The sequence below is a fragment of the Corylus avellana genome, chromosome 3 (genome assembly GCF_965113065.1).
Source record: "Corylus avellana chromosome 3, dhCorAvel1.hap1.2, whole genome shotgun sequence".
Lineage (NCBI taxonomy): Eukaryota > Viridiplantae > Streptophyta > Magnoliopsida > Fagales > Betulaceae > Corylus > Corylus avellana.
This window is the reverse complement of record NC_142492.1, coordinates 26,066,990-26,084,238: the sequence shown is the minus strand read 5'-3', so window position 1 is coordinate 26,084,238 and position 17,249 is coordinate 26,066,990. Positions and strand designations below refer to the sequence as shown.

At 36.8% G+C, this 17,249-nt stretch overlaps 1 protein-coding gene and 1 pseudogene across 2 annotated transcripts; both read left to right on the top strand.

Moving 5' to 3' along the window:
- The first annotated feature begins 495 nt into the window (after positions 1-495).
- LOC132176087 (Transcription factor jumonji (jmj) family protein / zinc finger (C5HC2 type) family protein) lies at positions 496-8,376 on the top strand. Of its 2 annotated transcripts, none has more exons than XM_059588209.2 (11): positions 496-950; positions 2,483-2,828; positions 3,329-3,485; positions 3,567-3,786; positions 4,702-4,755; positions 4,845-4,924; positions 5,028-5,305; positions 5,472-5,867; positions 6,227-6,648; positions 6,816-7,100; positions 7,456-8,376. In XM_059588209.2, exons 1-11 carry the CDS (start codon positions 948-950, stop codon positions 7,834-7,836), a joined length of 2,622 nt encoding a protein of 873 aa, XP_059444192.2. In that variant the 5' UTR covers positions 496-947; the 3' UTR covers positions 7,837-8,376. The 2 variants fall into 2 exon arrangements, with proteins under 2 accessions (XP_059444192.2, XP_059444193.2); XM_059588210.2 differs by having other exon boundaries at positions 2,465-2,828.
- A 2,723-nt stretch (positions 8,377-11,099) lies between these two features.
- On the top strand, positions 11,100-15,000 carry LOC148587017 (uncharacterized; annotated as a pseudogene).
- The last annotated feature ends 2,249 nt before the right edge of the window (positions 15,001-17,249 follow it).

Sequence of the window (17,249 nt, the reverse complement as noted above, 5' to 3'; positions counted from 1 at the left end):
GGCACGTCAGTTTGAGATCCCCTGGACTCGTCCCTTGTTTGCTGTTCGTAGTTGATGATGAAGAGATGGTCGGTCAGATCTTCTCCTTCTGTACACATTCGCGCTCTGTTGAACCACACGCGATGGTTCCGACTTTCCTGCTAGTTTCTCTCTCTGACCGCAACAGAAACCAGAACTCATCGATTGCACCGTCCATCTAATTGACTATAATACCCTAGGAATAGCCAATATACCAACGTCTATGTAGGGGTAATAAGGTCAATTGGGAAACGAAATGCTTCCAAAACCAGCGAAACGCGAGCAGAAAAGAAAAAAAAAAAACGCGTTTTGGCCGGCAAGCGTTTGGTTGAACCACCTAACAACCTCCACTTTCCTTCACACTTCTCCTCCCTTTTAATTTAATTCTCTTTAATCAAATAAAAAAGAAAAAAAGAAAAAGAATTTCTATTGAATATTGTTTTTACCACGAAAAAGGAGTATAAAACTATAAGTTATCCTCTCTAAACGCTTTTTCGGTTTTCTAAGCCTTCTCTCTCTCTCATCTCTCTCTCATATATCCACTGTTTGTCTCTCTTCCTTCGCGCCGGAAAACCTCTAAACTCGCCGGAAAACCAGGGTTTTCTCCGGCGAAAAGCCTCAGCGCCTCGCCGGAAAACCGCGGGTCCTTCTCTCATTGTCTTCCTTCGGTTTCCATTTGGTTTTGCGCGGCTCGGGCTTAGAAGGCTTCGGATCTCCGAGTCTGAACCGGTGCGGTCTTGCTGGTGGCGTTTTGAGAGAATGTGGCGCGCCTGGTTGGCCTTGAAGGCTTGGTGTTGATTTTTTGATGGCTGGAATCGCGATCTAGGGTTTGGTTTTTGGGATTCGGATTCGGTTTGTGGTTGTTTTGGATTCTGTGCTCGGCCAAGCGAACGAAGACGGAGGCCTATACAGAAAGGCTTCGGAATGAGATGGTATGTGGTTCATGTTTTGGTTTTCTCTCCGATTTCATGTTTAATTTTCAATTTCGGAATTTTTGGTTAGAAATTTTGTGAATTCGTTTTCTTCGGTTTAATTATTTAGATCTTGGACATTGTTTTCTTTTGGAGCGGTTTCAGAATTATTCGCTTAATTACCATTTTTTATATTTTTATTTGTTTTTCAAATTTGGCTTTTTTGGGGGGTCTGATTTTGTAAAAATCCTGAGTTTTGCGGAGTTGTTCATGCTATGACAAACGTATATGATGCATTTCTGAGAATTTGATATTTTTAATTTATTTTGAAAAGTAGATGTTAATTTTTTTCTTCTTCTTATTCCTAATTTAAGAACTTTCTTTGTATTCATAAACTAATTACTTTTTTTTTTTTTTTTTTCTTCTATTTATAATTTGTTATTTTTTTTTAGTCGCAATTTTTATTTTTCTAATTACGTTTTGATGGGGTGTCATGTAATCACGAGGTTGGACGTAATGATGATTTCAACGAGATTGTTCAATATTAGAATTTGGTTTGACTATAAATGGATAAGATTGAAAGTTGCCGTTGAAAAATATTTGAACTAGAAGAAGTTGATATGGTAATATCTAATATTGGGTCTTTTTGCTTGGCTTTGATTGTAAATTTCTTTGGGGATTGGCTCACATGCGACTTGTAGGTCAGTTGGTCCTCGTTTCTGATTTTGGTTGTGCCTTGGTTAATCCATGTGGTTCTTTGCTCTGACATATTTTTATTTTTTTTAACGTATCTTTGTGTTGAAACCATGTGGATGATTAATTTTATTGGTCTATTCTCGAATTTTGATTGCAGTCAAATATACATTTACGACTGTTCCATGTTTGAACAGTTTATATTTCTTTTCTGATGATGATTTATATATGAGGTTGTGGTCTTGTACCTATCTTGGATTCGTTAATTGGAGACCAACTGAATGATTCTTAGTTTAAACTCTTGCGGCAGATTAAAAACTATGGTTGATAAAAATAATGCGGGAAATTTGGTCTATGTTTCATAGGCTGCAGTGCATGCTCTACTCAGGTCTCTAATATACACGACCAGCAGTTTTTGTCAGAATATATATTGCACGATTTGATGTTTTAACTGAGTTCTATAGAAAGCCATTTTCTTATGTTGCAGCAGTGTTGATGTATCCAAACTAATTTGAGGTGTTGTGCCCATGATTTAATTTAGTAAGCTGATCCACTGAAATTGTTAGGCTGTTAGCTATTAGCAATAGCACTTGATTTAGCAGTTTGTTGGGCCATACTTGATTGATAAATTTGTGTAAATGGTGGTTTTACTTCAACTTCATTAAGTAAGCTCAGTGCAATCAATGATATTTCTATGTTAATAACATGCATGGATCAGAGGTCAACTAGGAGCTGTATTGAGTATAAGTATTCAGTTCAGCTCGATCAGTTGCAACCTTTTGCGTGTCTTTAATTCACTTTTAGTTCTCCTTCCATATTTGCTGATTTTTGAGCGCCTGAAGTATATTGTCTTTTGACAGGTAGAAGGAAGGGGTTGTTTGTCCAAAGAAGCTAAAAATGGGTTAGAACTTCTGAAGCGTAAAAGGCTTCAGCGGATGAAATCAGAAACCGTTACTGAGACTGTGAGTGTCACCAACGTGATGACTAGGAGTGGAGGAGATGCTTTGAGAGCTTCGGCATCATGTGGTGTGAGGCTACATGGTGGTGCAGAAGTCTTTTCCAAGCGCAAGGTTGACAAGTTTGACACAAGTGATCTAGAATGGACTCAGAAAATTCCGGAGTGCCCTGTATACTGTCCAACGAAGGAGGAGTTTGAGGATCCTTTGGTCTATTTGCAGAAGATAGCTCCAGAAGCCTCAAGACATGGTAACACTCCTTCGTTTATATATTTTGTACAGATGCCATGACTACTACAAGCATATTCATTAACCCCCCACCCCCCCCCCCCCCCCCCCCCCCCCCCCGGCCCCCCCCCCACACGCACACACACACACATACACACGCACAAGTACTCCATTAAAAGCATGGCCTGCAAATTTTAAATGATTGTCATGATTACAAAATACTAGATTCTATAAGAATAATCATCTAGGGAGGGATATCGTGGACACCACTTAATTCCCAAATTGACTACTCTTTAAATATGTAGTATAGATTATCATTTTAATGTTTGGGCTTTTGTTTCTCTGGTGTTTTCTGATGGAAATTATGTGCCCCGCCCCCCCTCCCTTTTTATTTTGGTTGCAATAGCTGCTTCGCTATATCTGATGCATCTGAAAATTAAGTTGTGGAGCTTCTACTGTTTTCTTCCTCATGAACGGAATTTTGACCCACTTCTTCCCTTTTTATATCCTTGCTTGTTTCAGGTATATGCAAGATTATTTCCCCATTGAGTGCTTCTGTTCCAGCTGGGATTGTATTGATGAAGGAAAAATCTGGTTTCAAGTTCACAACTAGAGTTCAGCCTCTTCGGCTTGCAGAATGGGACTCTGATGACAAGGTCACCTTTTTCATGAGTGGAAGGTGAGTTCCTTTATTACATAGGAATATAATATTTTGAATTGATTTTTACTCTGGTTTTGAGTCTGAGTGTAAACTTTTCAGAAATTATACATTTCGTGATTTCGAGAAAATGGCAAACAAGGTTTTTGCTCGTAGATATTGTAGTGCTGGATGTCTTCCTGCCGCATACATGGAAAAAGAATTTTGGCAAGAAATTGCTTGTGGGAAGACAGAAACTGTTGAATATGCATGCGATGTTGATGGTAGTGCCTTTTCATCTTCTCCCATTGATCAGCTTGGAAATAGCAAATGGAATTTGAAGGTTTTGATTCCTTTAATACCTTTACTTCTTTCTTGAGTTTGAATAGAGGATCTTTTGCTTAGTTTTAGTACCAAAGAAACAGTGGTAGAATAGTTACAAGTGGTTAAGTTTCAATAGCTTATTATATCTCTTTCTTTATGCAAAGTGATTTTTCTGAGTTGGAGGATGATCTAGTGCTCAATTTTGATTTTTAGTTGCTGTACTTTGCAAAGCAGTGTGCCGAGGGACCTTGTCCTTTTTCTTACTAGTTAGGACACTCATTTGAATTGGCACAAACTGACAAAAGCAATGCCCCAAATAAGGTCTGCTCAACAAAGCCTACATAACCAGTGGCATAATGAAAAAAACATCCCGAGCAGCATCAAATTGAGGGAAAGGCAAAACCTGTAATGAGGACCACTTTTTCCATAAAACTTGCACTTAACAACTGAATATTAAATAGTATAAATATCTTGTTGTGGATATTGGCGATTCAGTCATTAAAAGAAAGATCGGATTTTCTGTGCTTTGTTCTCACTGAGTAAACTGAAATACATGCAAGACAACTGTGTGATGCCTTGTTCAATGTAGCACTTCATTTCTTTATCTTATTTTTCCCCTTTTATATTCTTTGTTTCTTTAAATTGGTATCTAGTTCCTCTGAGCCCCTCCCCAGAAAATAAAATAATTTTTTAAATAAATATTTTCCTACAAATCCCCCCCCCCCCCCCCCCCAAAAAAAAAAAAAGATTTACACTATTTAAGAACCTTATTTATTTATTTATTTTTACTGATTGGGTCTCTACAAAGCCTTCCGGTGTACTTAGGGACGCCTTACGCTTTTAATAAGAAGTGACTATTACTTATCAAGAAAAAATAAAATAAAATAACATCCTTCTACAAAGTATTACATAATACCTTTTTATGCTATTGCAGAATCTTTCACGGTTGCCAAAGTCCGTTTTGCGTCTTCTGGATAGAGCTATTCCGGTACCCAGAAAATAACTTTGTGCTTTCTTGAAAATTTTTGCCTTATTTACATAACGTGTGTTCATCCCCTTATATTGCATTTGTTTCAGGGAGTAACCGATCCTATGCTTTACATTGGAATGCTCTTCAGTATGTTTGCTTGGCATGTGGAAGATCATTACTTGTACAGGTACATGTTTATTTGTTATTTTAGAGTTTTAGTGATCCAATATCTTTGATTTGAATGCTGAAAAATATTATTATTATTTATTTACTTTTTGGGTTTATGGCAGTATAAATTATCATCACTGTGGGGCAGCAAAAACTTGGTATGGCATTCCAGGTCATGCGGCTTTAGAATTTGAAAAGGTGGTCAGGGAACATGTCTATACTCGCGATATTTTATCAACTGATGGTGAGGATGGAGCTTTCGATGTTCTTCTAGGGAAAACTACTTTGTTTCCACCCAATATTTTGTTGGAACATGGTGTCCCTGTCTACAAGGCTGTGCAAAAGCCTGGGGAGTTCGTAATTACCTTCCCAAGAGCATATCATTCTGGTTTTAGTCATGGTACGATTTTCTTCTGCATTTTGGTTATACTGCAGATTAAAATTAGGCAAAAAGAGAATAGTAAATAGATGTTTCATTGATCTCTCTCTCTCTCTCTCTCTCTCTCTTTCTCTCTGTGCTTATGTCAGAATTTGTGAAAGTTACTTATATTGTTGTGGAACTATAGGTTTCAATTGCGGCGAGGCAGTGAATTTTGCAATTGGCGATTGGTTTCCTTTGGGGGCTGTAGCTAGCCGGCGCTATGCATTTCTTAACAGGGTGCCTCTGCTTCCTCATGAGGAACTTCTGTGTAAGGAAGCAAAGCTTCTCTATACGAGTTTAGAACTTGAAGATTTGGATTATTCATCTGCAGACTCGGTCTCTAATCGTTGTGTTAAGATCTCGTTTGTAAATCTGATGCGTTTCCAGCATTGTGCCCGATGGGCTTTGATGAAATCAAGGGCTTGCACTGGTGTTTCTTCATTCGCTCACGAAACTATTGTATGCAGCATATGCAAACGTGATTGTTATGTAGCATACATCAGCTGCAACTGTTACATGCACCCCGTGTGCCTCCGTCATGGTATGCTTTGCTCAATATGCTGTTATTGAGACTAACATTCTTAAATTGATATGTTTGTTTATAGGCTGTATGGCTGTCTCATGGAACTTGAACACTCCATTTTTTTTCATAGCATTTGCAGCACAAATCCATTGTTTTGAATGGGGTCTTGACAGAAATTGGAGCATCACCGTTATTGGTGGTCGATCAATTGTTGGAATTCATGACATACCATTGTACCCATTCATAATGATGGATTTTTCCTGACAAAAGTTCTAATGCCAAACAATGAATCAAATTCAATTTCTATAAGACACCTGACACTTGTTTTTGATTGTCTTCTTGATTGCTTATGATGATGATCCTGATTGCCAACCCAGATATTGAGTCTCTCGACTTCTCGTGTGGGAGCAATTATACTCTCTTTTTGGGGGAGGATATTTCAGAAATGGAAGCTGCAGCCAAGAAATTTGAGCAGGAAGGGGGAATTTTAGAGGAGATTCATCGGCAAGCTAGAAATGGTGATAACTTGTATTCACCCTGCTTTTCCTATATGTTTCAGAGAGCTGAAGAAAATGGATACTCTCCTTATTGCGAGATAAAATTTGAGTTGAACCCTCGACTTTCTGTTACAACTCAAGATCTATCACAAGAGGTAGAGTGTGTTGCTGATAGCCTGCTCGTGTTGAGTTCTGCCAAAGAAAATATGAGATCTGAAGTTTCTGAAGCCTCTGTTTCTTATGCTGCATCAACTCTTTCTTCTTCAGTGGAGCCTCTTGAGAGTTATTCTGTACCAAACAACGTAAGATCTAGTTCTCTGATTGCCAAATGTGGTTGTCTTTTGTGATACCTCATACCTGAACAATTTGTGTGGTTACTTAAAAACTTCTGCACAAGAAGTGAACTAACTGTAAATTAAATTTTGAACTAATTGAAGTTCATTTTTGGTATTTATATTTTCTTAAGCAGGTAATAAAGGGGAATGCTAACTTTAATTCTGGGAATCCTGACTCTAAAAAGTATTCTGAAGAAGCTTCACGGTGTGCGTATGAATCTTCTCTATCCTCACAGTCTTGTGATGAATGTTGGACTTCACTTCCGAACAATCTTCACAGACCAGGGGTTAAGCATATTGTGGATCAAGACAGTGATGATTCTGATTCTGAGATATTTAGGGTCAAGCGTCGTACTTCGCTGAAGGTGGATAAAAGAGATGCGAATGAGGCCATTCGCGCAAAACATTCTGATCACCAGGTATATTTTATAGATGTGTTAATTTCTGATGCAATATTGGGGGGGTCGTAATTATCTGATATTAGGTTCCTTAGAGACTTTTCCAACCATGGTTTTCCACCAGCATTATCATTTACCTTAAACCTGAATTGTAAACTTTTTTTGGAGTTATGTTGGTGCCTTTTGAAACCTGAATCCTACTGCCAAGGCTTATTGTAGGTTGTGAAATTTAGGATCCTCAATTCCATTCTTACTATTCCTTTTGGATGCTGTGAAAACAAGTCCATACTCTTGTATGTTGTTTTTGTTTTTAGCTTTACATTTCGTTGTAATCATGCTAGTTTGGCTCATTACTTTGGTATCTTAATACAACCAGGGGCTTAAACGGCTGAAAAAAGTCCAGCCTGAAGGGAGATGTGAGCAAGTGGTGCTCTCTGATTGCTGGAGAACTGATGAATCAAATTGTAAATCTGTCCCCCCTACTAATTGTAAAGAAGGTCCAGATAGTGCTTTGAGGGACAGGTTTGGCAGAGGAAGTGGCATTCCCATTTCCATCAAGTATAAGAAGTTGGGCAATGAGGAAGCAATAAGTAGACAGCGAGAACACCAGAGAAAGGATAGGTATCAGCTTGATTTGGGAAAGGCCATAAGGGAACCACCCCCTGTAGAGATCGGGCCGAAGCGCCTTAAAGTCAGAGGCCCATCATACGTAGGGACAGAGAGCAGGTTTGAATTGAAGTTTAGATCACTAGAGTGACAAGAATTCTTCTTCTTGGCCTGCCATACCTTGAGCCTGACTTTGCTAACTTCATTTTCTCTAATGGGGTTCTAACAATACGGATAATCTAAAAAGATTGATTATGGGGAGCAGTGGCAACAAATTAACCAAGATTAGGATTAAAATTTATATTCTTTGTGCAGGCCCCAAATTGGGGCAATTTGCTGCACGGGTGGTGGTGATTCTTGGGGTTCTCGGGCCGGGGTGTTTTTTCGTCTTTGGCAGGAGAACCTTCCTGCATGCTAGAAGGTTGATCTGATCTCATTAGTGAATGATGTAAATTTGTTTTTATTTTTTCATCACTCTGATTAATTTTTGTGAAGAAAGTGGGTATACCCATTGGTCTTTCATTTAAGCTAAGCTCTCAGTCCTGCTGCATCCCTTGCTAGGTTCTTTATTCATTTTGTAGCAAATTGGTCATTTGTACGCTGGACTACTTGAATAAAATGCAGAGAAATTACTTTTTTTCTCTTAATATTTTCCTTCCTTGAATTGCCAATGAGACTATTATTATTATTATTCTCTTCTCTTGTTGAAGTATTTTTTGCATCATAGTAAATTTGTAAATTGGAAATCCTTTTGGTTTGTTTGGCAAAGAGAGTGGGTTTGTAAATGGGTAGTTGGGTCACCCCTAACCAACCCTTTGGCTCTTTGGTTACGATCACATAAATAGTTGGGGTGGCTTGGCTACCTAACTTAACAGCCGCACCTTTCTTTTCTCTCTCTCTCTCTCTCTCTCTCTCTTTCCTTTATCTAAAATGATTACACCGTCAATCCGGATCTGGGGTTGGGACTTGAAATAAATGCATGATGGATGATGGCGTGGGGTGGGGTTGGGTTAGGTGTTATAGAAGTTTGCGTATCCAAGTGGAAAGGCAAATTATAATTATATTGTTTCCATCATGGAGTCAAATCTCATAATTGTCTTGTACAGTTCTATCTATCTCTACGATCCCTACTCCAATCATTCATTCTATGTCTTCACGTTATTGTAATTCCTTTTTAACTCTTTTCTGTTTCGCTTCCAAGTTATTAGCCAATTTTCTTTTACTTTTTATTCGTAAACCTCTACATCTAGAGTTTTTTTTTTTATTTTTAAAGTAAAAAATCTATAAAATATGGGACCAAAAATGTGTTAATCTTCATTGTCACATCAAACAACTTTCTTAAAACGAAAAACACAATTTCAGTCATTAACAATAGCAACAACCATGGCCTTAATTTCTAAGCATGAGTTGAGTTTGAATGAAGAAAAAAGTTGGTTTCAAAATGTAATTTATGTAAATGTTGGTATTCCTATTTAAGAAGAAGTTTTCCTAATTTTCCAAAATTAGGGCGGCGACTCTATGCCCCTTATATTGGGGGAGATGTACTAACAGTACTATGTTTTTAATGAATTCCCCAATCCCCATCATGAGAATGAAGATGAAAAAAGAAACCGTAATATTTGACCTTTGCTAGCTGATGGGGACTCTATAAATGTTTAAAACATGTTACATAATACATAGTATATAGTACCTTCAATTGTACCAACCAGAATATGCCACATTTCAGCCTCTTAAGACTTTTTTTTTTTTTTTTTTTTTTTTTTTTTTTTTTTTTGCGTATGCAACACAATTGGCCAACTTCCTGCCCCCCCCCCCCCCCCCCCCCCCAATGATTGCTTGCTACCTTTCACCTTTCAAGTAACTCTTAAATATTTGAGATATGTTTAAGAACAATTTAGTATTTATTATTGGACACAAAATGGACACAAATTTCTTTCAAACTGGTTTGAAAGAAATTTCTTTCAACCTACTCTAATAAATGTCAAGTGTTATCTAATATGTTTGGATTTTTTAAAAATCAATATTTGGGTTCCTAGGTTAGTAGAATGACAATAAATGACTGTTAAAAATATTAAAAAGAACATATGAGAGATGACGAGTAATGATATGAGGATTAGAGTCCTTTATAGAGTCATCTCAAATATAATGTGACATTTAAAATCATCATTCAATTTGAGATGATCATTATTGAATTTTAATCTATTAGTGATTTTAAATATCATATCATATTTGGTATGACTCTAGGAGGACTCTAGTCATCCTTATATCATTACTTGAGAGATGACACTTAGCACTTATTAGAGTAGGTTGGAAGAAGTTTTCTCCAAACTAGTTTGAAATAAATTTTTGTTTTTTTATTATTTAATTGCAATGTGAGGTGAATTATGGAAAGAAAGTTCAAACACATAAACCTCCGCTTTGATATCATGTTAAATCATTGTTTGTCCCAAAAACTTAAACCCATAAAAAGAGATAAATTTAATCATTTTTGTTTCTACGTAAATTTAAACAAAATCATTTCCCAAAAAAATAAAAAATAAAAAATAAATTCCCAAAAAATAGTTTTCGGCGTTTAGCTCGTACGAAAGATGAATGATGGTGAAAAATGGTCGGAAACTTCCAGCATCTAGCAGAGGTCCAGCAGTTTAAGAAGGAGAAACTCAACTAGAAAAATGTTTCTATTTTTTGTAAGCTATTTTCTAAAACTCAAAAAGCTTTTTTAAGTAGAAAGCAAAAAATCTAATTACTAGAAGCTACCAGCCTGTATTATTCAATCTGAAGCAACCTTTTTCTTTTTTTTTTTATCCTAATTGAATCTGAAGCAACTTAATAAGAAGTACCAAGTGTTCCAAGAGGCAAGAGGTAGCTCAATTGGTTGGAACTATACATAATGAAGCGGAAGTCACTAATTTGAATCCCCTCCTGCGGACATGTAAAAAAAAAAAAAAAAAAAATACAAGCGTATGTGGGTTTGGATGTTGGTGTAAATTTGAATGCTTCATGTGGGAAAGCAAATTATTCCCATCGTGGTTCGGTTGGTTTGAAGCCAGGGCCCAAGCTTGAATGGGCTACAAAGAGCCACCTTGATGGGTTTGAGGCACTCAATCCAATCTTATGTTAGGCTCAGGACCAATAAAAAGAAAATTAACTTGGATTAACTTAGAATAAATAATAAAATAAAATAAAATTAACCCCAATAAAGATATGTATTTTTTTTGCGAGTACCCCAATAAAGATATGATTAATAAATAATTCTCTTTCTCTCTTCTTTTTAGTCGTGAGGCTTCACCAAATTTCTATTCTCTTTGAATTGTGACTCATTAATCCTTTTTCTTTTCGCCCTTCTTCAATTCTTCTTCTTCTCCTAATTAAATTCCTTTTTCCAGCATCACACAACTCACATAATCAGCTATAATGTCTGGAATCAAAGGAGCCCAAGTTGCAATGGAATTGGCATTGAGAAACAGGCTGAAAGATGATATATCTGGCCTGCATGTGGGGGCAAAGGGCTTCATTTAGGTGGGAACCTACATGCTTCTTTCCGAGCCTTGACCTGCATGACAATTAAAGGCACCAATTTCCAGTTTGATTGATTTTTTTTTTTTTTTTCAAAAGGATAGTGGGACCAGCTCTTCCCTACAATCATTTCCACCTTTATTTGAAGAGAATAAATGTGTGGAATGGTGGAAAGTGGAGCAAAGAAAATATAGAATGAGAAAGGAACAAAGCAAAAAAGAAAATATGTTAATGGGTTCTTGTCAAAATCTTGCATATATCTTTCAGTCACTAGTTTCTTTAGATTTGTAGGGCACTTCTCCAAGCTTCCCTTTGCCATAAGTCGTTGGAAAAGATTCAAAATGTTTCAGCTTTTTGTTATTTTGTAGTAGGGCTAAGAACAGTATCCTATACCTCTAGTTGGGACTCAAATAGAACTTGCTACTTTAAGTCTTGTTATGTGGGTTTGATTTGAAGAAAATCTACTTTTTAATTGTGGTCAAGTTTTATGGGTATATTTTTTGTTTCATATAAGGAAAAAGCCACCTGGCATCATTTCTCCTTTAAGGTACACACATTAGGGAATATTATTCAAGTCTCCCACTAAATATACTTTAGATTTTATCCAATAAGGTAGTTTCAACTTGATTAGTTCAAAACAAATCCTTCTTACAAATACCCTCTTTAAATTTCCTAATTCTACGTAATAGGATCACAACCAAAAAAAAAAACAAAAAAAAAAGGGAGAAACTTGAAAAATGACTCTTGAATTACTACGCGATTTGAAAAGACCTTTATAAATTTCAAAATCTCTCAATTTCACCACTCGGACTTTCAATTTGATGTAATCTACCCCATCGTCAATTTTTGGACGTTAAAAGTGATGAAATTACTTATATACCCTTGAAACTTTTATAAAATTTTAAATTTACTCTTAGTGCCTGTTTGAGATTGCGTAAGTCTGTTTGAAAAAAAAAATTACTTGTTTGATAAAAAAAATTAAAAACGCTTTTAATGGTTCAAAAAGCCTAAAAATAGCCCAAAAAACACTTTTAGTAAAAGCTTAAAAATGAAGCTTTTGTCTCAAATGCTATATTTGACTTAAAAGCTTTATTTTTCAAATGCAATCCAAAACAGGCTCTTAATTTCAATTTGAAAAAAAAAAAGAGAAGAAAAATAGAGTAATTTGGTCTTTTTAGTGATTTCCGTTAGGGTTTAACAGCAAAAATTAATGAAGGGGGGTTAATTGCATTAAATTGAAAGTTCGAGGGCGAAATTGAGAGTTTTTAAAATTTGAGAAGTCTTCTCAAAATATATGATAGTTCAGCAGTCCTAAGTGAAGTTATCCCTAAAAAATAAAAACACCATTTACCAGCTGCCAATAAACGCCAAAAATTAGTTCCCAACGTATTTTTCTCGGTGTATACTATACGCAGCTGCCAAGCGCCGATAGCTTTTTAGCATATAGTCTCCATATATGCCGCAATCTACTTTTATCGGCGTTGGAATTAAACGTCGGTAAACACTGGTTTTTTTTGTAGTGAATTAAATTATTTGGTTAAATTACACTGATTTTTGAGTGATAAGTCCACTTTATTTTATGAATAAAATTAAAAAAAAAAATATGTTTCAGCCTAAAATTAGAACAGAAACATATGCAAACTGATCATGATAGAGTACTAAGAAATTGAGAAACTGGAATAACTTAATCAAGAATGATAGATATGTTGTCTGCAGAAAACCCTGCCATTTGGAGGGGGGGAAAAAAAGGTAATCCACGGAGAGATTTGGTCAGACCAATAAATTAAATCAATGAAGACCATCTGCCTGTCGAGATTCCTCCTCACAAAAATAAGAATCAGAACTGTTACAATCATGTCGGCTAAACAATCTTATATAAATAGCATCAACATATATATTTTAAATATGTACTGTCTCTTAGGTATATATATATATATTCATTTGACTAATAAACAGTTACAAATAAAAACTATTTGAGGCATACAAATACACTTTATGGATCTGATCATATCAATCCTACCATTATGTAGAATGAAAATAGTGAGAGAAAGAACGAGGAGCTTGGAGGACAGCTTAATTAGAGGTATATATACTTTCTTTGCTCTCATTTTATATTTGAATTTGCTAGATATGAAAAATATATTCATATAACAATATTTTGAATAATATTCTCATGGTGGTCCAATTTAATTTCCAATTTACTTTTATCCATTTTCATGCTGCTAGCTGTTTTCACTATGAGTTTGTTGTTTAAAAGCCCACCCTGTGGGAACTTTTGTTTTCTGTAACCTATTAGAATATTATATTTCCGTAATATTATATTCTCGTAATATTCTCAATATATTACGAAAATATTTGATACCGTATTCGTTATTGTAAATATGCTGATTTTATATGATTTTGTAATTATTATATTTCCTTTCCTTTAGGGCCTCATTCAACTATAAGTAGTTCATTCTATTGTACAATTGAATACACATCAGAAATACAAATTTCTTCTCTATGATTATCTTTCTGTTGTCTTTCTACATGGTATCAGAGCCATCGTTTTCTTGGTGCCTCTTTTAAGCCCCCCTTCCCTGTCTGTATAGTTTTCTTTTTCCGTTTGAGCGTTCTTTTTTAGAGGTCTTATTGCGCAAAATTTGAAAGTCTATGAAGAAAAGAAGCCGCCACGAACCTCCACGCGCAGCCACGTGCCGAATACTCTCTCTGAATGTGAGTTTCATGCGCCACACGCTCCCCACTCTCTCCACGCGCCTTCACGCGCCAAATCCACTCTACAACACAGTCTCGCGTCACACTGGATCCGTGCCTGCAGGTCTATAGTCATTGCTGTGTACCGCGTCACACTGGATTGTTGCTCACGATTGCACCATAGTTGCTGTGTGCGCGTCACACCAGATCATTCCTTGAGGCTGCATCTGTACCTCTGCCACACCGGATTACTACCCTCAGGTTTATTTATTTAATATTTTCCATTTTCCAAAAAAAAAAAAAATCTACCAATCTTGATAATATTGTCCGTCCCATTGACAATATTTTCGACGGTTCTAATTATATGTTGTGAGCTCAAAATATAGAAGTCTTTTTGAGAGGGAAGAGATTATGGCGTTATGTTTGTGGAGAAACTGTTACACCCACACAAAAAGAAGGTGAATCAGCCGACAAATTTGCTAGTCGATTTGAAGATTGGGATAGTGCAAATTATAGGATTATTTATTGGTTTATCAATACTTCAGTTCCTTCCATCCACAGTTTGCTCCCCAAGCTTGGGAATGCGAAGGCTGCCTGGGAGTTTTTGGCAAAGTGATACAATTGTACTTATGATGCCTCACTAGAGTTTCAGATTGAAACTAAACTTTATCAGACACGTCAAGAGCCATTTCAGTCTATTGCTGATTTTTATTCTCAAACTAATATTATTTGGGAGCAATTATCGGCTGCAGATCGTTAACTGAAGCATCTTGAAGATGTGAAAATATTTGCAAAGTATCGGGATCGTCGGAAGTTTATGCATTTCATGATGGCTCTTCGTGCGGATTTTGAACCCACTAGGGCTTCTCTCTTACACCGCAATCCTTTTCCCACATTGGAAGCTGCTGTAACAGAACTTATTTCTAAAGAGACTCGACGGTCCACTATGCACTTGCAATCTCCAGATATGATTGTCGCTGCTACACCTCAGAGTGTTCCTAGATTTCCTTATAGACAATCCACACCACAGTCTTCCTCCATGAAGATAATTTGCAACTATTGCAAGCAGCCTGGTCACTCTATTGCTAATTGCTACAAGCTCTAAAATAGATGTTAGTCACGAGCTCCATTACAACAAACAACCGCAGTTGTTTCATTTGGTTCCTCTGCACTTGCATCTTACACTGAGAACCCATCTCAATCCTCTGCTTTCACTGCATCTGACGTTGAGGCATTAATCCATCAGGTTCTGTCTCGTTCCTCTACTGCCTTGTCCGTCATATCAGGTAAAAATTCATGGTTCATCGACTCTGCTTGCTGTAATCATATGACTTCTGACCTCACTTTATTTTCTCAAAAGTCTGCCATTTCTCCCAATCCTGTCATTTATACTGCTGATGGTTCTAGGTTACCTGTTAGTCACAGTGGGTATATTTCTTCACCTAATTTGTTTATTGATAACAGATATCTTGTTCCCCAATTGTCATTAAGGGGGTGTTTGGCAAATGCCAGCACGAACTTCAAAACCCAGGACACTGTAGATTGACCGAAGGCCCCCACCTGCTGCGCTTGTTGTGTTGGAGAACCAATGGGGTAAATGACAAATAAGGCCATATATTAGAAAAATAGAAAACCAACGACTCTTCACGCTCCCTCATCCCCAAGGTCTGAGTTCCCTCTCACTGGCACTGTTCATCGTCCCCAAGCTCCCTCAAAACTCCCCTCTTCCGCAATTCGTCGTTTCATCCTCTCCCTCCTCCCTCATTTGTTTTTCCACACAAACGAACTCTGAGCTCCCTCATCCCCAAGGTCTGAGCTCCCTTTCGGAGGCACTGTTCCTCGTCCCCAATCTAATTTTCCCTTCTTCCGCAAATCGTCATTTCTTCCTCTCCACAGCTTAAAGGCCAGTTATGCCGATGGACAGCTCCATACAGTCACTCCGGACATCTCCCCGATCAATATCAAAAATCAAGGTTTGCTTAATTTTTCAGAGAGATCGAATCAGCTAGTGATTTTGAAATATTTTTTTGGAGTTTTCTGCTCTTTTCTGTTCTTCGTGTTAAATAAAAGACAATTAAAATTATAAAAAACAAGGCCACCCCTTTTCGAAAATGGGGTGGCCGGAGCACCCCATTTTGGGTACTGGAATCGGCATACTTTATTAAAAGTTATAATAATGCCACTACATTCAAGAGAGCCCCCAATATATGTCATTCACATTATCATATAGTCAATACTTAAATGACAAGCAAAACACTGAGGGTTTGGCGTGCATGTTCTACGAACATAATATAATATGGTGACAAATACATCTATCTTACATAGGACCCAGCCTATGCACATAATGCATGGAATAGACAAGTGATCAAATCTCACACGTAAGAGCCCAAAAAATGATTCAATTAGTAACTTTATAGGTGGGGTTTCACCAAATTCTAAACCAAGTCCACTCCTCCAATTTCTAGCCAAAAACAGATCCGAAAATCAGAAATTCCAGAATATAAAAACATCCAAACAATTCAACCAATGGATATGATACAAGTGATCAAAGCAACACATAAGAGCCTAAAAAACGATCCAATTAGTAACTTTATAGGTGGGGTTTCACCAAATTCTAAACCAAGTCCACTCCTCCAATTTCTAGCCAAAAACAGATCCGAAAATCAGAAATTCCAGAATATAAAAACATCCAAACGATTCAACCAATGCCTATGATACAAATGATCAAAGCAACACATAAGAGCCTAAAAAACGATCCAATTAGTAACTTTATAGGTGGGGTTTCACCAAATTCTAAACCAAATCCACTCCTCCAATTTCTAGCCAAAAACAGATCCGAAAATCAGAAATTTCAGAATATAAAAACATCCAAAACGGTTCAACAAATGCCTATGATACAAGTGATCAAAGCAGCACATAAGAGCCTAAAAAACGATTCGATTAGTAACTTTATACGTGGGGTTTCACCAAATTTTAAACCAAGTCCACTCATCCAATTTCTAGCCACAAACTGATCCAAAAATCAAAAATTTCAGAATATAAAAACATCCAAAATGAGTCAACCAATGCCTATGGTCCAAGCAATTTTGTGCAGCACACGATACACAAACCACACAAGGGGCAAACACAAGCTTGAAAAAACAAAGGAAGTTTAACAAACTCACCTTGGTCGTCGATCTGGTCCGGAGATGTCTCTGTGCGTGTCTCGAACTGTCCTGAGGCATATCAGAAAATAGACTGTAGTGTCCCAGAATTTTCAAAGCTATTTAAATAGATTATTTTGATAATGATGTTATTTCAATATCCATTGTAGCTAAGGATTTTAATTCTTGAGAAATTTATGAGAGTGGTAAT

Excerpts from the sequence above, each read along its gene's own strand:
- LOC132176087 (XM_059588209.2), top strand. Across the intron at positions 2,829-3,328 it reads TCCAGAAGCCTCAAGACATG|GTATATGCAAGATTATTTCC; the intron begins GTAACACTCCTT and ends TGCTTGTTTCAG. Across the intron at positions 4,925-5,027 it reads GAAGATCATTACTTGTACAG|TATAAATTATCATCACTGTG; the intron begins GTACATGTTTAT and ends GGTTTATGGCAG.